Genomic DNA, 21196 nt, shown 5'->3' on the forward strand with positions numbered 1-21196 from the left:
GGCTCCGACAGTCCGACAGCGACGGATGGGTATCGGCCTACGCCGAGTTATTTTAGGATTTCTAACATTTGATCACAGTTAGATTATATTATTATCTATTGTACGGTTTAATAATTCGGTTCAATTTTATTTTCTACGTACCTATATGATTGTATCGATTACTGATTTAAGTTATATATCATTACTATAGAAATAAAATTACTATCAGACGTATTCTCGTCCATGGCCGGACCACCGAGATTTTCTTGGTTGCTCGACTGCCCGACCTGACGCGTACCCAACGTATAACGTATTATTATTGTGTAAGAACTAAGAGTTGAAAAATATTTCAAACTCCTAGGCCCTAGGCTTGACGATGTTACATCGTTGAACTGTTCAATATTCGTGGCCTCCAGCCGGCGTGACGCCGTAGCGGTCGATAAATGATTATACCTTACTGCGGACTAAAATGGTGACGGGCATACAACTACTGTGATCCAATATAATATTGTACGTCATGTATTATTTTTTTGTTTTATAGTAATGTCTATCTGTTGCGCGTCTTGGCAACGATCGTGTAAATAATAATAATAATAATAATAATAATAACAATCCGGTTCTGGTCGTCGTGGCTGAGAGAGGTTATTACCGTGGAACTGGTAACACCATTAAACTCCCACCACCACCGCCGGCCCACCACCATATTAACCCCTCCACATCGTCCACGGAGGACGGCGAACCGGTGTACGACACTGTTGTAGAGACCGTACGGTAAAAACGGTTCGAAACGGAAATCGAAACAAATATACGGCGGCGATGCGCAAACCACAGTAGTTCGTGTCGCGTTTTTGTGCCGTGATAACGTGTTAGCGTCTGTGTAAGAAAAACGGCCGTAACAAATGTTTATCTTGGATTGTTAAAGTACGATAAGAGAAAAGAGACTTACTAGAGTCGTAGACCGATTTCAATCATTTAATTCACGTGACGGCGTTTCGTGTCGGGACAAAGTAGCTGTTGATGCTGCCGACGCCAGACCGAGGTAAATAATAAATCAGTTATTATTATTTTTTATCGTTATCAACATTTCGTGTCGCGCGCGCGCCCGATCGATTAGTAACCTTTTGCATTCGGAATGCGGAGACTCCAACGCTGTTATAGGTAGCTTATAAGTTATAATATAGGTTGGCTAAACGGAAGATTTGAGTCGATTCTGTTGAATGCGTACAGACGGAATTAAAAAAAAAAAAAAATGTAAATAGCCCATGAATATATAACTCATCTATTTGTTTATTTTACTAATATTAGGGAGTTGCTGTACTGTGTCTCGCTGTGTATTTCGCACTTCTATCTTTGTGACTAACCTACTCAAGAAGGCAACTAAATGTTGGTAACACGTTAAATATATTTTCATGTTTTTTATATGATGTTGTTATAAACATTTTTTCTTTTAAATTAAATTAAATCTAAATTAGATCAATTAAAAAAAGAATTTATTTTAGTGCTTAGGAGGTGACCGAAAGTTTATTTGGACACTTGACTTCAAACCAATTGTGATTTGTGAAACTGAAAACTTACTATCGCTTATCATTACCGCTCATTAGTAGGGAAATACACTAAAGTCTGAAATGGTTTGGATTTTTTGAGTCATGATTTAAAGATTTGCAACGTCTCCGATTTTTATGGACCGATAAGTTGGATTCATAGGTGGTTATCGAGGGAGGGGAATTTTAAATGGAATTATATATGTATACACTCGAAGTCCATGTAAATAGTAATTGGGATGCGGGCTATTTTACTTTATTTTGGATAATTCCTTCGCATCACCTTCACACTCGCCCAAAACAAAAAAAAAATCAGCTAACATACGTCCGCTTATGGTAGGATCCAAACTATAAGAGTGTATCGTTACGGGTTTCCTTAGAAGACAACATTTTATCTTTATTTTTGGCCGGAAACTGCGACAACGACGACAATAGAATAATATATTATGTTATTATTGCTTCAATAATGCTTTTAACGGTTTAACGAGTTCGTAATAGCTACAGATACGGTTATAGCAAATTGTATACTGCAACACGCTGTAATACGATGATTATGTACGTCTGTTGCGATAATAATAATAATATAGTTTATTATCATTACACGATAATCGTTAAAAATAATATGTTTGAATTATGCGTTGTCGTTGCGATTACCTCATCCGTTTTTCCAACAGGTGGTGACCACGATGACGGTTAGACACCGGAAGCGCCTTTACAAGGTTTCTTCTCGGTCGGTGAGCGAAACGAAAAAATACGTTTGTTGTGTGTCATGATTATATTATATTATTATTATTACCACAATAGGGGAAAGGTATCGTCGGTGGCAGAGAAAAATTTAGAAGGTATAGGGTAAGAAGTAAGAACAAAGTTTGTCCGACATCTTTAGTAGGTATTAGATACATGTTTTAGTTGTGAGTGATGAATATAATTTATTATTTAAATAAATTTATAATTATACGAATTGATGGTGAAAAAAAATATAACAATAAATGGAAATAAAAAACAACACACACAATTCGTTATTTCATTTGGAAATATGACGCCTATTTTTTGTTAAATTATATTATAATATTAATAAATCTAATTTTTTGCCAAGAGTCAAAATGTTTATAAATGCTTACTATTAAAATATTAAAATTCATAACAATAGTACCTAAGTCAATTTTGATTTTATAAATAAGACGCGAGTCTTATCTGACTACAATAAGAGCCGCAATTTGCCTCCCTGGGCATATATCTATATAATTATAAATCTTGTATAATAGGTATATGATATTAGTTATCTGGTATATATGAACAATTTTTACACACATTTTTAAGTACTGAAATGTTCTTGGTAAAAAATAAATTCGATGTCTTCTTCGGAAATTTTTTCGATAGGTAACTAATAATATTTAAAAAATGGTATTATCATAAAATCCTATATGTATCTTATAAACTATAGACATATAATTTTGATAATTATCACGAATGGGAAATTTCGAATTTACCGTCGTTGGGTATATGATGTCAGTATGACTTATGAGTAATAAATAATAATAATAATAATAATAATAGGTAATAGTAGTATATTATGGTTGGAATGAGAAACGCTTGAGTTACATGATTGCGTTTTAACAACGGCCGCGTTAATGTGTATGATTTGATATAGGTACCTGGTACATGTTATATATAATATTATAATATGTTACAGTTTGTGCGCACTCTTACCACGAAATCCGTCAGTGTGTTTTTGACATTAATTTAAGTTCTGTATCCACGACGAAACCCGCTCGGCAAAGCCTTAGTGTCGATTAAATAAATAACAAGCTTAAAACTTATTTCGAAATTAAATCTCATTTCATTAAACATTTCGAGTTTAGGAAATTCTAGAATCCATTTTTTAATTTAACATATGAAAACTTATTCTTTTCTATAAAATCTTAAAAACATAATAATGTGTTGTAGTTGCATATACTTAAATTTAAAATGTTTTTAAAAGTAAGTTGTGTTAATTCTTATTATTTCCATTATAAAATTATTGTTAGTACGACATTCGTGAATGCTAGCTATGGTTAGACTCATAATGCATTATTTTAAGCAATGTGTATTTTTTGCACAAATGTAATTTTTAACTAATGGATTATTTTATGAGAACCTAATTATGGTATGTTTATTCGTAGATTTTTTAAGTCCAAATACTTATTATCAAAAAAAAAAAAAGATTAAAAATTATAAAAATTATTATAACATTCATTAAATTTCTTTACATTTAACTGTTTTTTTTTTTAAATTAAGGTTTATTTTATTGAAACAACAAAAACCTTTCCAATGTATGCAATTTGCGTTATTATTTTTTTTATTTAAAAGTGACTGACGAAAAACATATTTTTCAGAACAAAAAGCAAGGATCTTAACTTTTGTATTGCATTTTTTGTTAAGAGCCTTCTATACTCGAGGAAAAGTTATAAAAATATGTTGGAAATTTTAAAAGTTATTATTTTTCTAGTAATATTTATAAGCTATTAGTAATATGACGCATACAACATTTTATTTTTAAACGCATTTTTTTTGAATAGGTTGTTTATAATATAATATGTATACGTATACTATATACTATGTATAGTTAATATCATACTTAAATAATTGAATAATATGAAACTTGTGTTTTAAGGTCTGCTATCATTATATTATTAAGAATGTGTTACTTTGATTTATTAAGGGATTTATTGTAATAGAAGTGTTAAACAAAAAAAAAAAAAAAAATAATAACAATAACATTATCATCTAATGATAATTTTAATTTATAACCTGACTTTTTTGTACACTCGATCTAAATATATTAAATAGTATAGAAAATAAGTATCATTAATTTATTTTATTGGTAATTGAAATAATAATAATTATACTTAGGTATTAATAAAAATTTATTGATAACTAAAAATAATGAATATGCTGTATAATGTATGTGATAAAAATTAGCAATTAACTCAAAATTATAATTATTTGTTGTGTTATAAATGTAAATTGGGTATGTATACAAAAGACTGGCTCAATATCGTAATCGCATTAAACATAATTTAAAAAAAAAAAAAAATAAATTGATGTCCAATTTATCTCGGTAATTTAAAAATCTCGGAAAAACTAACGGAAATGTTTTGTATTTATATGTATTTTATTATAATACATGAAACAGAAACTCAAATTATTAAAAATCGCTTTGATTCCTTTTTTTTTTGAAAATAAATTGATTAAAAAGTTATTTAATTGTTAATATTCGTAAAACATTGATACAAAGTATTTGATATAGTTATAAGTGTTTGTTTTTTATAGAAATTCTATTGGTAGGTATAATTATTTTTTATGTTGTACAATAAATTACTTTTTGTTATCTCATTGCAATTTTATTCCATGATGTAGATAATGATAATGACATTTTATCCTTAATTTATTTTATTAATATTAATAATATTATAATTGCGTCCCTCAGTATAATATTACATTAATAACTTAAGCGTAAGACATTCTATTATTTAGAAATATTAGTATTGTCATCATATGTTATTATTTATATACGTATGAACCACGGATAATCTATTCGAGTAGATGATAACCGTAGTATTACTCTAGATGATAAGAAATAATTTTACATATTACCTATATTGAATAAGTTGTGATTTGTAACACTTTTTCTTACATTTTCCATTTAATTGATGTGTGTTAAGAAAATAATGTATAATATAAATGAATAAATGTATTATACATTTACAGAATTCTCAGTGTTTCCCCCTTTTCTTATTTAATTAACGCAGTTTTTTAAAATCTGATTTTTGTAATTTTTAATATACTTATACTCTATAGGTTTTTCTTAATTTAAAGATTGTCCTGTGGAGATACAATATACAAACTTTTGTTTTTCAAATGACAGCCTCCCTTTTCCATTATAAATTATTTAGTTAAGTTTAATTTTTTTGAAGTTTTTGATTTATTAAAATCGAAATTCGAAAAAGTAGTTTTTAAGTTGTTTAATTTTGTGTACTAAAAATAATTGGTCTATGATATGAGTTAAGTAAATCAATATTTATAGAAAATTTTAATATAATATATTTTTTTTTTTTTTTATTATAATATTTATAACTTATAAAAATGTTGATTCTAGCTGGCGCAGTACAGAACTGATTGACGGGGGGGGGGGGGGGGGGGGGGTCGATGCCATGTGCGTATCGTATTTTATCGGCTGCTGAAAACAGAATTCATCTGAGTGGTAGAGTCTACGGGGGAAATTTGGAAGTGTAATTTGAATTGGTTCTTATATTAGTTAGTATATAAAAGCTATTTTACGTAGTCAATACATCTATGTTAATGTTTCAAATATCGGTTATAAATTAGAATATTTGTTTTTTATGAGTTTGGTTTTTCTTAATGTCGGACATTATTTCTGTTAAATTTTTATGATGTAGTAAAACATATTAGAAAGTATTGTTTTTAAGAAATTATATTTTTTTCGGTTTGGAATTTATATTCTCTTTGAAATGATATTATTTTTAATTTTCAGACAATTCTAAAAAAATTGTTGGAAAGTGTTTTTGCAGCATATTATATTTAATTTAATACATCCAATGTTTGGTGCACTGCTCACGATTATATTCTATAATACAATAATTATTGTCTCGTCCATAATAATAATCTATATTGACAATACTGATAATAGACTCCGTAAAAGTAGGCTGTTGAAATAGACTTTTGTTCTATTATATTTCTGATTTTTCTGTATTGTAATAATGCATAATTTAGTAATAAGCTTAACATTTTTCAGGTGATAATGATAAGAAACATTACAATAACACCTATTTTTTTAAAAATTAAATAGTATCACTTTCTCCAACTACACTCATTTTTATATAGTTGGTGCGTACATTTTTTAAGTATTGAATATTGACATGACAAATTTAATTATATATGCTTATATAATACAGTGGATAAAATAATCTAGTTTACTCATTTTTATTTTTAATGAAAAAGTTTTTGAATAATTGCTATTGCTGACATTTTATAAAAAATATTTTGTTTCTAAAAAAAAAAAATGTTATTAAAACTATTAACTTATAATATGTGTATTTAAGTATTTTCAAGTTAATATAAATTAATAATCTGTTTATTGCTATTGAACTATAAATGTTTAAAAAAAACTAATTATTTATGTAGGTTTTCATTGCTCACAGTTGAGTTTATAGTAGATAAAATAATAATTTATGCGCATTTTTATAATCATGTACCTATATTACATTAAAGTTCATGATATATTATATCTATATGAAAGGTTTTATGAATTGTACAAAGGTTGTATGTAATATCATATTGTAATTAATTTCAAAAATATTTAAATGAATTAATTGCAGTATTGTCTTTGAAAGTTTTCGAAACTATTTGAGGCACTTCGTGCATTTCCTTATGTCCACAATTCCACATATCAGCACGTCTCAAGTATGTCTATCAAAAACCATGTGTCCGGTATTCCTTAGAAGATTTAAATTCTATTCGTGAGCGAACTTGTACTCATGTATTATTCACACCGAAATAGTTGTTCATGTCAAGGTCAAATTCTGGACCAAATTGTATCAAACGGTTGTTAAAAATTAATATACCGCAATATAATAGTGAATATATAAATGTATACATATTTTATATATGTATTATTATGATCGGGTATCGTGAACGTGATATTGAATATTTTAACATTTAAACATATTAAACCGTTAATTACCGTTTAGTTTGTGGACCGGATTTCCGGAGATATACAAATACTCAGTGCCCGCATTAGGTATTATAAATAATATGTATAATATGTATTTATATATAAATAAATAGTGCTATAAAAATATGGATAACCTAACGGGATTGTAAAAATTGAAGTTGATAGATGGGTTTTAGAAGTTGCGCAATTTCTTTAGAATTTGAAAGTTGAAATTTCTCGTCACCACAATATTATTTGTTTGTTATTAAAGAAATAATATGTAGTTACAGCGTGTCAAAAATTTGTATTGGATGAATTCGTCAATCCGTTGATGATCAGCTATAACTTATATTTGGCTCAGATCAATTTTTTTTTTAATAGCCTATAGCCACGTGGGCGTATAGCGTATGCGCTTTAGTACAGTTATATAGAATTATTCAATTATATTATAGAAATCATTTTAATATGCACTTATATATTTATTATTTTACTATTATATTAAATTATTCGGTGACATGTTTAGTTTGTATTATATATATAAGAGCTACAGCCGTGTGCAGTCCATGGCGGGAGAGGGCATTAAAGGACGTATGTCCCCTCATTGACCATATTATGTATAACACTTATTAATAATATTTTTATCTGTATTAGTCTTGTTTTATTTTCGAAAAAATAACATTTTATCAATATTATTTGTTATCAATATCAATAGTCGATTAAGACCGTAGTCATAGAAAATTAATATTATGAAAATAAAATATGGTTATAAGTTTAAAACCGTAAAAAAAATTTAATTAAATTTACAACAATAGACTTGTTTCTATAATTGGTATCATATTTTTAGATATGTTATAAGAAACTAAATATAGGTAACAGTAAAACAATGTGTTTTTGAATGTTTTTTTTTGCTCCCCTTCAGAAATCCCGGCTAAACGCCATTGGCCGCGTGGATCATAATTTATACAGAATGACAGGACTTTAATCAAATATAAACAAAACGGAAAATGGTATCTAGTGAGGATTTTTTTATACATTTTTTTTTGTTTTAGAATATAAATATATTGTTTATATTTTTTACATTCGTATCATAAGAGTATGTATCAATATGTATTAAATAATATAAAATTTATTTTAATTTTAGATATAACTTAAGATTCTCTTATCCTTATAAAATTAATTGAATTTCAACTGTAATATAATCAATAATTTCTAAAATTAACTATAAATAAACGCATTAAATATTTTTAAATGTGATTTATATCTCACATAGCTATATAAAGTATAGTTAAAAGTTTGTGAATTTTTCTAACTAGCGTTTGTTGAATTTTAGTTATACTTAAGTCTTGAAGTATTAAGTTAAATACTTTATAAATAAAGTTACTTGTACCTACTATACGTCATACGGTTGTTTTTTAAAGTCCTAGTTATAGATAATAAAAATAATCATAACTATATAGTCTTGTTGATGATAGTTAGTTATTCAAATTCTTTTACACATTACACAATAATAACAATTCAAAAGCTTTTTAGCTGGGCAAAGTTTTTTTTGTGCATGAAGTTGGCTCATATTATTTTTTACGAAGATTGAGGTACTAAATAAATAACACTTTTCATTATTATGCACATTAAAAAATATTTTTTTTCTTCTTACCAACTGTTAACATGGGAAAATCTGCGTTACTATTTTTTCTCACATAATAATATATACATATACCTATGTATATATATTTAGGAACTGGGTACATTATGTGTCAAACTATTCAATATTTAGTATTACAAGCTGAAAATAGTCAATTGACAATTTTATAAATATATATTTACGAGTGCGCACTGCGCAGTATGCATGACAATTACATACTTATTTTCGATTTAAACTGAATCAAATATTGGAGTCGTAGTAATACTCAATCGTTTATTATATTATATAATCTGATGGCTTATCACAGTGTATGGGTTTAATGGGCATTATTTTGAAATCTTTTATACTTAAAATTAAATTAAATATAGCATGGTTACTGGTTAGCTATAATCAGTGCAATCATATAAAACAATAAAAAAATTTAATGTGAACTTAATGTTGTATTATAATATTATATGTGTTTAGTCTAAATAAAAACTGTTAAAATTTTTTTTTATTATATACCCATTATAATTATTACCTATATTGTTTTTAAATTAAGAAAAGTAAAATAAAATAATTTAGAAAAAATATTGAATTTAGCTATCGTATTTTCAATCATTCATTGGTAAACTTTTGAGACAGCTGTCTAAACTAATTCGTTTTAATAATCCAAGTTTATAATATCAAAGAAGTTCGTTGTTAGTTTTAATAAATTTTATTTTTGAAAATAAAAACTTAGTTAAACGGTTTACTTTACTGGAAAAATCTTCATAGATATTTGCATTAATACAAATGCATATCAAATAATATTTCAATATTTTATCCAACTGCTAGAGCTAATATTCTAAATTTTTTACAAATGTTTTGGTTAGCGTTACTTTTATGCATTGTGATCTATCATATGGGTGATTTGAAACAATAGATCTTTTGTTCTTGAGCTTTTAACCACAAACTGTTATTATTTTATTAACAATTTATTGTTTTTTTTTTTTTAGTTTTAGAAATATAAATTATTCATCCGTTACGTTCAGATAAAACTCATCTTAACATTGACCTTCGCATATTGTTGTAGTATGAATTAAATTATTATCAATGTGACATGCTTATTTATTTATTTTTAGTCCGATAATTTAACAATATTTCTACGACTATTTACCTATCTATAATATATAGTAAATCCCTTATATAATGATATATATGTATTAATATTTAATAAATTTAAATATATATATAAGTTTATTAAATGTTTTGGAAAGAGATCAACGGGAATGCATATGGTTTTAAATTGTATTTTATTGATTGATGGAGGCAAAAGTTGAAAAAGAAAACTCAATGAATAGGTTTTGAAAATTTTGGTATTAGAAAAAAATATAATGGTTTATGAACAGTTAAGTGGAGTAGTATAGAGAACGAACGTCTGGAATTTCTTGCAAAGAAATAAATGATGAGATCAAACGATCTCATTTAATCAGAGTTACTATATAGATAGTATATATTTTGTTTAAAACATCCAGTAATATACTGTACCATGATTGATACTCATAAAGGTTTTAAACAAATCATTTTAATCATCTGCTTTAAGCTTAATAGTTTAAGTTTTTATATTAAACAAACACTTATTTATATTCATTAAATATTATAATTTCTGTAAATTATTGAAAACTGTCATTAATATACAATTTGATTATTAACATGTCAGATAAATAATTAAAATTAAATTAATGAGTAGATAATTAAATACTATATATAATACTAGAGTTGAAGAATAATAAAAGTATGCAAGTTAGATTAGTTGATGAAATATTTTTTTTAGACTGGTTGTTTGCGATAAAATTTGATTTTTGCATTGGTAATGTAAATGTAAATGGCTACATATTATATGCCTATATAAAATATTGTGTAATTGTATACACATAATATTAATCTTATAAAAATGTCATGTTTTATTGAAAAACTCATTATTTACATGTACATTATGTTTATAATTAATAATGATAAATATTTTTGGATATAAAATATGCGAGAATAAAAAGATTGTTTAAAAAAGCTTGAAACAACCAATCTAAAATAACATACCTAAATAATATAACTTATCTGCTATAGTAAAATGCAAATAACAGTTTTACAAAATAAAATACAATATGTTTATTGTTTATATATTATAAATTATAATATTTATTATTTTATTTTAAGTGAAGCGAGAATTGAATTTATTCATGAGTATTAAGATTTAAAGATATTTAAAATATTTTTGTTAAAAAATATATAAACTAAATATGTTGCATTTGGTCATGATTTGTCTATAGTAGTCGCAATAAACATGACTTGTATTGAACACGACGTAAAAGTAGGTTTTGATACAAAAAATAGATAATTATGTAATTTTTGTGTAAACAGAATTGTATATACAATTAATCTGGATACTATGAAGCAAGAAGATTCAAACTGTGAAAAAATATCTATATTAATTGTGGTATTGTCATTATTGGTTTTAAGATTAGATCCTGATAGTGGATACATTATATAAAATATTTAAATACTCATTATTGTATTTATATTGTATACACTTGCTTAGATACTATATTTTATACCATCTATATTTTTAAATTTTAAGCAGAGTGTTAATTTAATATCTTATTTGAATTTACCACTATGTATATTTAAAAGTAAGTAGTATTAAATTAAACTATTCACTTATTTGGATTGAATTTTTATTTCCAAGGTATATAAAGTTTTATAGTAATTTTTTTTCTTAGTTTGTTATTATTAATTATAAATTCAATAACATCGTGTTGAATAATCATTTTGTAGGGTTTTTGTAACGAAGAGCTCATTAGTTGTAAATACAAATCGTGTCCCCCAATGAAAATTAAATTAGAGTACCTCAGCATTCTCCCCTCTAGTAGAAACACGTGTGGGAAAATGTTCAAATAATAACAAGAGTGGCTTATTTTATATCAGTGTTGTAATTCGTAACAATTTATTAACATTTTATTGTGTTGTACTCATAAAACGGCCGGAAATTGCTTTCAATCATCACTCGGAGGAAGAGAGGGAGTTTACTCGTAGAATAAGTATTGAAAACGATCAAATTAAATATTATTTTATGTGATGTATTTTGTTCGACACCGTTGTCGCTCTCCTGTGTAGGCATGTAGCTTGTAGCTAATGAAATCGATTGATACGGTTATATAATTTGGTTCGATTGACGAATAATTTGCGTTTGAACAATATAATAACAATAATAAACGAAAAATAATTATAATAGCCTGTGGAATTCAATCGGTATGCATATTATTATACGTATAATATTACTCGTATTATCAATAACAGATGAAAATATATTTCACAGATGTCGGACAGGTGTCGTCACGTGTTTGTTCAGGTTGTATTGGTTGCATCATACGTATAAACACACAATGCATGTCGCATGTATTTAGCAATTCGAAAACAAATAATTAAACGCAATGTTAGAATGCTACGTCGTCTACTATCGTCTTGTCTATACAAGTTGTTTGATTTACAGTGTATAAAAATCGATGAATAGATATTAAAATGTGAGATGAGCTTAGGGGGAAACATCAGGCTGTAAATAATGGTCGAATAAGAAAAAATGATGATATATTTAGATAAGTTATGGATACCCAGTGGTTACTGGTTAGTTATATTCTGAAGACTCAAGGGTATGTTTGTCATGTATGATCTATATGATATACATTATAGATATATGTTTTATACATACTAGTATATATTATATGAGTAGCATATTAACATTATACCAAATATGAAATGTATTTAATTTGCGATATTATTGAATTAGATATAATGTGGTTTTTGTGGTATTGTATTTCATTTAATCCCAATGAAGGATTGAAAGAACAATGATTTTCTTATGTTAAATACAGGTACAAATTGAATAATATTTTGAAATGTATTAGCACTATTAACTTATAATTTGTATAGAAGAGTAAAAGAGAGAAATTTTAATTAATTGTATTAATTAAATAGCAAATTGTAAAAAGTAATAATAGTTTATAATATTATTGTATTATAAATATTATGATGTTAATATATAATCATTAATTATGCCATATTATAATCTTTTAAATATGAGATAACTTTTTGAATATTATCTTATTTTGAAACTTTTCATTTTTTTTTAACTGGTTATAATTGACTTTATTGAATTATAATAATGATTTAATGAAAATCAACATTAAATCCTAATTTATATTTATCGTATAGATTAAGACAATATATTTATGGTTTATCTCTTGTCCATCTGTACTCCGATATCATTATACAAATATACATTTTTTTTGTATTTGTATTACATTTTGATAGGTATTATTAAAATTAAATGAAGTATAAAGTTTTATTCAAATTACATCTACACATACCTAAACATTGCATTTTATAATAATACTGTATAGTATGTATTATAATTAATAATTATTATTAGATTTTCAATCTTTAAAATACCATATATTTTATATTTAATTTTTTAAATAGGTTGTTAAATGTTAATCAAACATTTAGCTATCCAAAGAAAAAAATATTGGATGTGACCATTTCGTTATTATTCAAATTTTACTGACTAATTAAAATATTTTATAATTTATATTCATTAATTTAAGACAATGTCAATGCATCATTTGTTTTCTCTTTAACCAATGCACAGTATAACAAATCATTGCATTTGCATATTTGCATTTAGTTGATAAAATTTTTTTTATTTCTAGCAAATTTACCCATGATCAAAGTTAAATTTAAGAATATCATGTATGGCACCTCTTAAGTTTAAGTTGATATTTCAATTTAAAGAAAATGATGCAGCATATATTTTAAAATTGTAACATTTTACATAATTATAACTCGCATTTAAATTAAAATATCTATAAAAGTCTATTAGGTTCCCTAGATGATATTATTACCTTTAAGTTTGATTATAGGTCATTTCACACTAATAATAAATTTAATAACTCATAATTAGATTTGTTGAATGGAAATTTGCTATGTTGCACGCGGGACAGAGAGCGAGCGAAAATAAATAGGATGCTGACATTTCAATTTAATAGTGCAATCATATTGGTGTAGAACCACGTTTATTAGAAATAAGTGAAATTTATTGTATATTTGCATTGTAGTCAATTTTCGGGTTAGAATGTATAACGAAATTGACTGATACTATATTAGCCACTAGGTAGGTATGTACATAAAACATTGATTTTGTGGTTGATACGTAAATTACTTATGTTTATTCAGAAATTTACTATTTATAAAATAATATAATATGATGATATAATATACGTATAAGCTCATGTGTTATAAACCGCGTGTATTTACATTTATATTATACCGTGCAAGCTATTCGGCCGAGATATAACTTGGTCTGAGCTTAGGCGAATTGTACGCACGCACGTTTACACATGTGTCACACACACAAACACCGGCACCCACCCATCCACGTACACATGATTATGTCGTTTTAAGTTGTGTAATATGGTTTAGTTTAATGTTTTTTTTTTTTTTTTTTTATTTGGAGTCATCGCAATAATTTTGGTGAAAGTATTACAGTTATTATATTTCTTACGCTGTATCTGTATATATGTGCATCGTGCGATGTATATATGTATATCTTCGCCGGATTTACCTACACGGTTTATAGAAATTCACTTGACGAAAAGTTGTCTCTTCGTAATTGGGCTTTTGGGCGATAAAACCCGGGTACTTTGTTTAAAGCTCCGGGGTTTATTATTTCCGATATTGTACTGACACTGAGAATTTCTATACGGCGTGAATATGCCGCGCACGCGTAACGCGTATATCATGTATATATAATATATGTGTGTTTTCAATACATGTATATACGAGATATATAATAATATGCTACAGAAGGTAAGGTACCTAACTCCATATCTTCTGCAAGATTTGTCTTTGTCAATGAGATAAAAACTTTAATTTCAACCCGGTGGCGTAGAATTATAATTAAACGAAACTGATTGTGCTTGTATAATAATATATTGGTAATGAGATCGATTTCGAACAAATCAAATTGAATCTTAAATAATACGATTGTTACATAATATTTGATGTGCTATTGTGCTTATATGCAAATCGATTTTCGAATTTTAGTCAATTTAAATACCATTAATATTATTATTCATTACTAATATAATTCCGACGTTCTTTTAATATTAAACGGAAACTAATTAAACCTTTTTTCTATCAAGTCGTAAAATGGCAAAGTAAATTACTTCCTGTAAGTTCTAATATATATATAAACCTAATGCACGTTGTACACACACTACACACTCCCAAACATATACTATATACTGTTGTATACTATATAGACATATAGTGTATAATGTATATACTATATATTATTATATGATATGTTTAGTTTATTACAGACATCTACACTTTTAAAATGATTTATTCATACTTTATAAAATGCTATTAACTAACGAGTTTACTTCCGAATATTTTCTGTATCTATATGAAATCTTAGTTTAAAATTTAATTCTTAATTATAGGTATACAATCATAATTCAAATTAAACAAAAAAAAAAAAAAATCATTCTGTTCATCTCAATGCGTGTGCCATTCCGTCGTGGGTAGGTTAGGTTATGGTCTATGGTCTTTGTCAATGAGAAACACTTGTAAAAAATACTTATGACTTATGTACTGTACATAAAAGAATAATACCGTCGTCTCGTTTAAATAATCTATTCCAGCCATGATTTACGATAACTTTTGTTCGTAAACAGTTTCTTCTACTCAGTTTCTCAAAAACCTCGGCTTCCTTTTAACAAGATGTTTATCGGTTCGCCGATTTCCAAATAAGAGTTTGTTTTTTTCTTCTTCAAGAATAGTTTAGGACTGCAAAACTTTACTAACAATATAATAAAAATGTTTTCGCAGAGTATTTGACTAGTACTGGAACTGTTGATGAACTTGGCTTGCTGCTGTCGGTCTACAATAATGGGAAAACTATTGAGCCTGTTAGCTCGAGACGAGAACAGTTGCTGTTCTGCTCAACAGAAGTACGACATTTTTTTAGATTTTGAAAGTAAGTATATTACCTACCTGTTCATAATTTTTTTTTTTTGAGATATCTTTTATGATTTAAACGTTTTTTTTTTTTTGTAGCTAACAGCTGTTCTGTAATTAATAATAATGATTTTTAATTTTATAAAAAATTGAATTGCTATGTATCGACTGATCACGCGTTGTATCCGAGGGATATTTGTAAAAACAAAATCATAAATAAATTAAAATATATTGGAATGACTAGAAAAATTCCTGGAAAAATAAAATCCACTTACAAATCTAATTAAAAATTTTTGAATGTATGTCGTGACGTTATGCTTATTTTTTTTTGTTTTGAAAACATTTATAATACAATGTTAGAGAATTAGTGGCATGTCATATTATTCATTTAAACGAATATAAACGTTGTTAAAATTCTGGTGGAAAAATGTCATACCAAATTTTGAATGTTACATGATTTTACTTTTCCAATATCTCTTGCACCGCATAGTCAATCAATTAAAAACGCAAAGAAAGATTAATTTGAGGGTAATAACTAATACGTGAATCCATATTCAACAGCGTGGTAGATAATGTTTGCCGTTTGGAATATTACTATAATTTATCGGCGAATTGCATTGTGTTAGTACTTATGTATACAATTTTATGTTTTTCAGGTGCCTATGGAATTTTAATGTTTTTATTATATAATGTTTTTTGGCTTGTTAAATTATCATTTTTTTCTTCTGATTTTTTAATTAGAACTATTTATACTGAAAAATACATTGTTAATTAATTCTCTAATGTTTCATTATTACTAAAAATCAACTTAAAAAGTAGTTTGAACTGTTGAAGTGCTTAAATAATTTAAACTTTTAAATACTGTAAAACTTAAAGTTTTGACATCAAATAAAATGTTCAAAATGGACTTTCATTAGGTACCTCTTAAAGGAATTGTTACAGACTTTATTTAAATTCTCTGCATATATTAACAAATAGTTTTTTTTTTCATTCACTTAGTTATTTAATCGAGACTTAGAGAAGAATTGTCTCAGTTTATTTTGATTCTTAAGTTGAAACTTAGGAATTCTAAAGAACATAATTGTTGTAATTTGTCTAGTCATTTAATTTAGATATGTGCTTTAACAGATCTAGCTTTTATACAATTTTTATAAATAATCATACCTATTTATAAAAATAATCAGTTACTATTGGCATATTATAAATATTATTCTATGACGTTTGATTACTTTTTAATAACTGCAAATTTCATTAATTTCCTTCAAATAATTTGAAGCAATGATTCAATATTTCTTGTATTAATTTATTTGAGAAACATTATTCAAAGATCTATAAAAAGTAACTACCTATATTGAACAAATATTTTTACAAACTATGTTAATTTGTTTCTGAAAATTAAGGTATTTTCTAGTATCAAGTAGGTATCAACCGTAAAATAATAATTGTATTAAAATTTAATAAGTTTTTGTTCGTATAGTATTTTTTAAAACCTCTTCTGCTAAGTAACTGTTATGTCATTTTTTATACATATACTTAATGTAGTAATTTAAAAATAAAGCACGTGCCTAATATATATGTATTTAACTTTTTGATAGGTACTATAAAAATTACCTAAATATAACCTTAATATAAATATAGTTAAGTTGAATGTAATCTTAGGTATAGGTATCTAGAGCATTGTAGTAACTCTTCTTGGTTAGCTTTTTTATTCAATATATTCTCATTATTTAAAAATGAAGCTTATCCCCTTAATCAAAATCTTTTTTAACATAAAAATACTATAATAGTATAAAAAAATTATAATTAATTTTGTACGTAAAAATAGATTTTTGAATGTTTTTATGTTTCATAAAAAACATTGCATTTAACAATTCACGGCACCTTGGTTTTAATGTGTGTTATTTAATAAGACACTGTCAGTAAAAATGATTTCATCTAAACTATTGGATGACGTTATATACGTATTACTGACTTTCTTTATTACGATATGGATATGACTCATTTAAGTGATTCATTAAGATGGTGTTTTTTTTACATATGTTAATGTAGTAATAATAATTATATTACACTATTGTAATTTACGAGTTTCGAACAAATTATGTTTATAATGTAGGAATACATTATTTTAATAGACTTCGCGTTGTGTACATTATGTTTGCACTCTGCATTATATTTGATAAACGATAACTAATGTATTATTATTGCATTAATTATATGCTCAACTTTGACCGATGACATTTATAAATTAGAATAAATGAATGTTTCATTCAATTTGAATTTCTAGATGCCCAGCCTACTGAAAGTGAAATGCAACTATTTGACGAGGTTCAAATTGTGCTTACCGAGGCCTCTGACGTGCTTTCCGATCTCAAACATTACGCAGGCGCTGACCAATACATACGAGCTGCAATTAATAACCCAAGTGCCGAACAAAATGCATTAACTTGGGAAGCGTTGATGCCCCGAATTCGCACTTTGAGACGGTTCTATTTTTTCTCACAAAAAATAGGTAAGATTTTATATTAATAAAATATTTAAATTCTATAAACAAAAAAGCAAGTTATAACTTGTTCTTAGTTTACTATAGAAAATGTTAATAATAATTGATTATCAACACTAATATATGTATTTAATAAGTATAATTAATAATATTAAGTATCAATGGATATTTTCCTCTCACCGTGTATTTTGTTATACGCTACTTATACAGTTATATCTGATTATTAATTATAACTAAACATATTAACTTATTATCATTATCATATTATATATATATTATATTATCATTATAATATAATGCCATTAGAATTATTTTTATTATTTAACGATATCCTATATACGTTTTATATGTGGGCTGCCTCCCAAATGCGGATAACCGTTGTTATTTTTATTAGGTACCTAACTATAAATATGTGTATAGTTTGCTATTTAACAATGTTTCGTGTTTTATACTACAGTTATAATATCTACATCATTATATGATTATCGTATTGTTTTACAACACTAAATACATTTTAATCTTCTGGCGATACACATTTTATTTTTATATCTCAGTATAAATATTATATTATTAAAATAAATTCTATTATAGGTAACAACAATTCAGTTGGTTTAGTTTCATTACTCTTTTGTTGAATATTATAACGTGTTAATCTATCTAAAGTACCTATAGTATTGTTTATAATCAATTCGTTTTACATTTTATTTTGTAAAATAGTTTTAACTATATTTTTAACTGAATAACCTATACCTAATTAAATTTCACAGTTATTAATAATTTTCTATTTTTATTTTTATTTTTATTTAAATTATTTATTTCGTGTAAAATCGCTAAATTTAATTAAGTTTGTTTTATTGACCATATATTTTTTTCGTTGGATCGCATTATCGGTAGATACCTCTTTTTTGAATCTCCGAAAGTTAATCAAAACACGCTTTTATTTATTTTGTGTTTCAGCTTTCGTTGTACCTCAAATTCTAACTGAAATATGTTCAGATGATATAACCCCATCTTTACATCTAGAAAATCAACAAGCTCTAGTCAAACAGTTTTCCGAGATCATTGAGTTTGTATTGAAGTTCGATGAATATAAGGTATACTGTCGTTGGCAGTATTTCATTATAAAACTTTATTAAAAGTCGTTTGAACTAAATCATTGTTTTCAAATTTCAGATGCGAACTCCAGCGATTCAAAATGATTTTAGCTATTACAGACGAGTGTTGATGCGTGAAGGCGCATCAGTGCATTCGTTCACGGACCAAGATGAAGATTCTAACAGCAACCTGAATGTGGCCAACAAAGTGTCGTTATTCTACGCAGAAGCAACACCAATGTTAAGAACGCTGTCAAACGTCACTTCACAATTTTTGAACAAAGTAACTACTTACTGTTACTATATTATACAGGAGTTAGCATTATCCTATCTAAATATTTTACCGATTTACAATGCAAAGTGTCATTATCTGGATAAACTATAGAATAATATATACTACAAATAATTATTTTATTATCTAATACTGGATTGTATGTATAAATGCCTATATAGAGTATACATTTCTTTTTAAACTTTTTTTTATAATTCGTTTTGACTGTTTGTCATTCTATAGCCATAACCATTCCAATCAAATATTTACTCCGCATGTCAACAGTTGACATTTTTTTCTTTCTATTTTCAGGATAAACGACTCGTTGATTATGCCATCGATATGCTGAGTACCATGGTAAAAGTGTGTATACGCATGTTGGAAACACCGTAAGTTATATCAACTTTTCGACAGAATTTAGTTATAATCGCAACGTATTATAAAAATTGTATGCGTGTTTTACAGTACCGTTCAGTTCAGAAAACAAGAAACACACCTTTTCATGCTTCGCGTACTTGTCGGCCTAATTATTTTGTACGATCACGTGCACCCAAATGGTGCGTTTGTCAAGACTTCCAACATAGACATTAAAGGTTGCGTACGGCTGCTTAAAGACCAACCGGAAGAGTTTCAGACTGAAAACCTGTTGAACGCACTGAGGTAATGAGATTTGGAATCTGCTAGAGATCGGAACCGAGACGATATACCTACTTACCTTGTGGACAACAATGATGATTACTATTGATAAAATTGTTTGTTTATTTTCCCCACACAGGTATACGACAGCCCATCTAAACGACCCATCTACATCGAAAACTGTCAGATCCCTGCTCATGGAGGCGTAATTTTTTTATTTATACAACTGCTCAACCCAAGATCTGATTTTTATAAAATCATATATTTTTGTAATAAGTATTATATAATTTATTATTTTAACATGTAGTATTATTTTATAAGTTAACGGATACATCATGTACAATATTGTGTTTTAAGATATATTTTTTAATATCCTGTTTTCACAACTAAGTGTATTATTAAATTAGTACTTTTTTATTAAGACTCCGCGCTATGTTTTTTTTTTTAAAATTATTTACAGATTATTGAAGTCCATCTCTCGTGTATATATTGCTATATTGCATATACAAATACCTACTAATTACTATATCATTATGCAATATATTTTGCATAATGTGTATAAGAATAATAACGTATGAATTTATTATTACTTAATATTTTAACGTTTCGAGATCAAAGAATAAAGTCACGTATACCGAACAATTACCTTATAGATTTTATGATATAACCAATTATAATGTATAGGTAACTTATATTACGTGTTAAAAGCTCATTAATCAGTAAGGGTTCTCCGCTAGCAATCGGCACTTTTTAATTACCACCGAGAGCTTATATTACCGCGGTAACTT

General features: G+C 26.6%; 1 protein-coding gene across 2 annotated transcripts; it reads left to right on the top strand.

The window, feature by feature from the left end:
• Window positions 1-744: 744 nt before the first annotated feature.
• LOC114122117 (CYFIP-related Rac1 interactor B) lies at window positions 745-20831 on the top strand. Of its 2 annotated transcripts, XM_027984683.2 has the most exons (9): window positions 11993-12139; window positions 12207-12239; window positions 15779-15926; window positions 18192-18416; window positions 19365-19501; window positions 19581-19784; window positions 20085-20161; window positions 20238-20432; window positions 20548-20831. In XM_027984683.2, the coding sequence occupies exons 3-9, from the start codon at window positions 15806-15808 to the stop codon at window positions 20615-20617; spliced, it is 1029 nt and encodes a 342-aa protein (XP_027840484.1). In that variant the 5' UTR covers window positions 11993-12139; window positions 12207-12239; window positions 15779-15805; the 3' UTR covers window positions 20618-20831. The 2 variants fall into 2 exon arrangements, with proteins under 2 accessions (XP_027840483.1, XP_027840484.1); XM_027984682.2 differs by lacking the exons at window positions 11993-12139; window positions 12207-12239 and adding an exon at window positions 745-1018.
• Window positions 20832-21196: the final 365 nt, after the last annotated feature.

Source organism: Aphis gossypii, chromosome 3, assembly GCF_020184175.1.
Source record: "Aphis gossypii isolate Hap1 chromosome 3, ASM2018417v2, whole genome shotgun sequence".
NCBI lineage: Eukaryota > Metazoa > Arthropoda > Insecta > Hemiptera > Aphididae > Aphis > Aphis gossypii.

Excerpts from the sequence above, each read along its gene's own strand:
- LOC114122117 (XM_027984682.2), top strand. The coding sequence starts at position 15,806 with ATGAACTTGGCTTGCTGCTGTCGGTCTACAATAATGGGAAAACTATTG. Across the intron at positions 15,927-18,191 it reads CATTTTTTTAGATTTTGAAA|ATGCCCAGCCTACTGAAAGT; the intron begins GTAAGTATATTA and ends TTGAATTTCTAG. Across the intron at positions 19,502-19,580 it reads TGAAGTTCGATGAATATAAG|ATGCGAACTCCAGCGATTCA; the intron begins GTATACTGTCGT and ends TTCAAATTTCAG.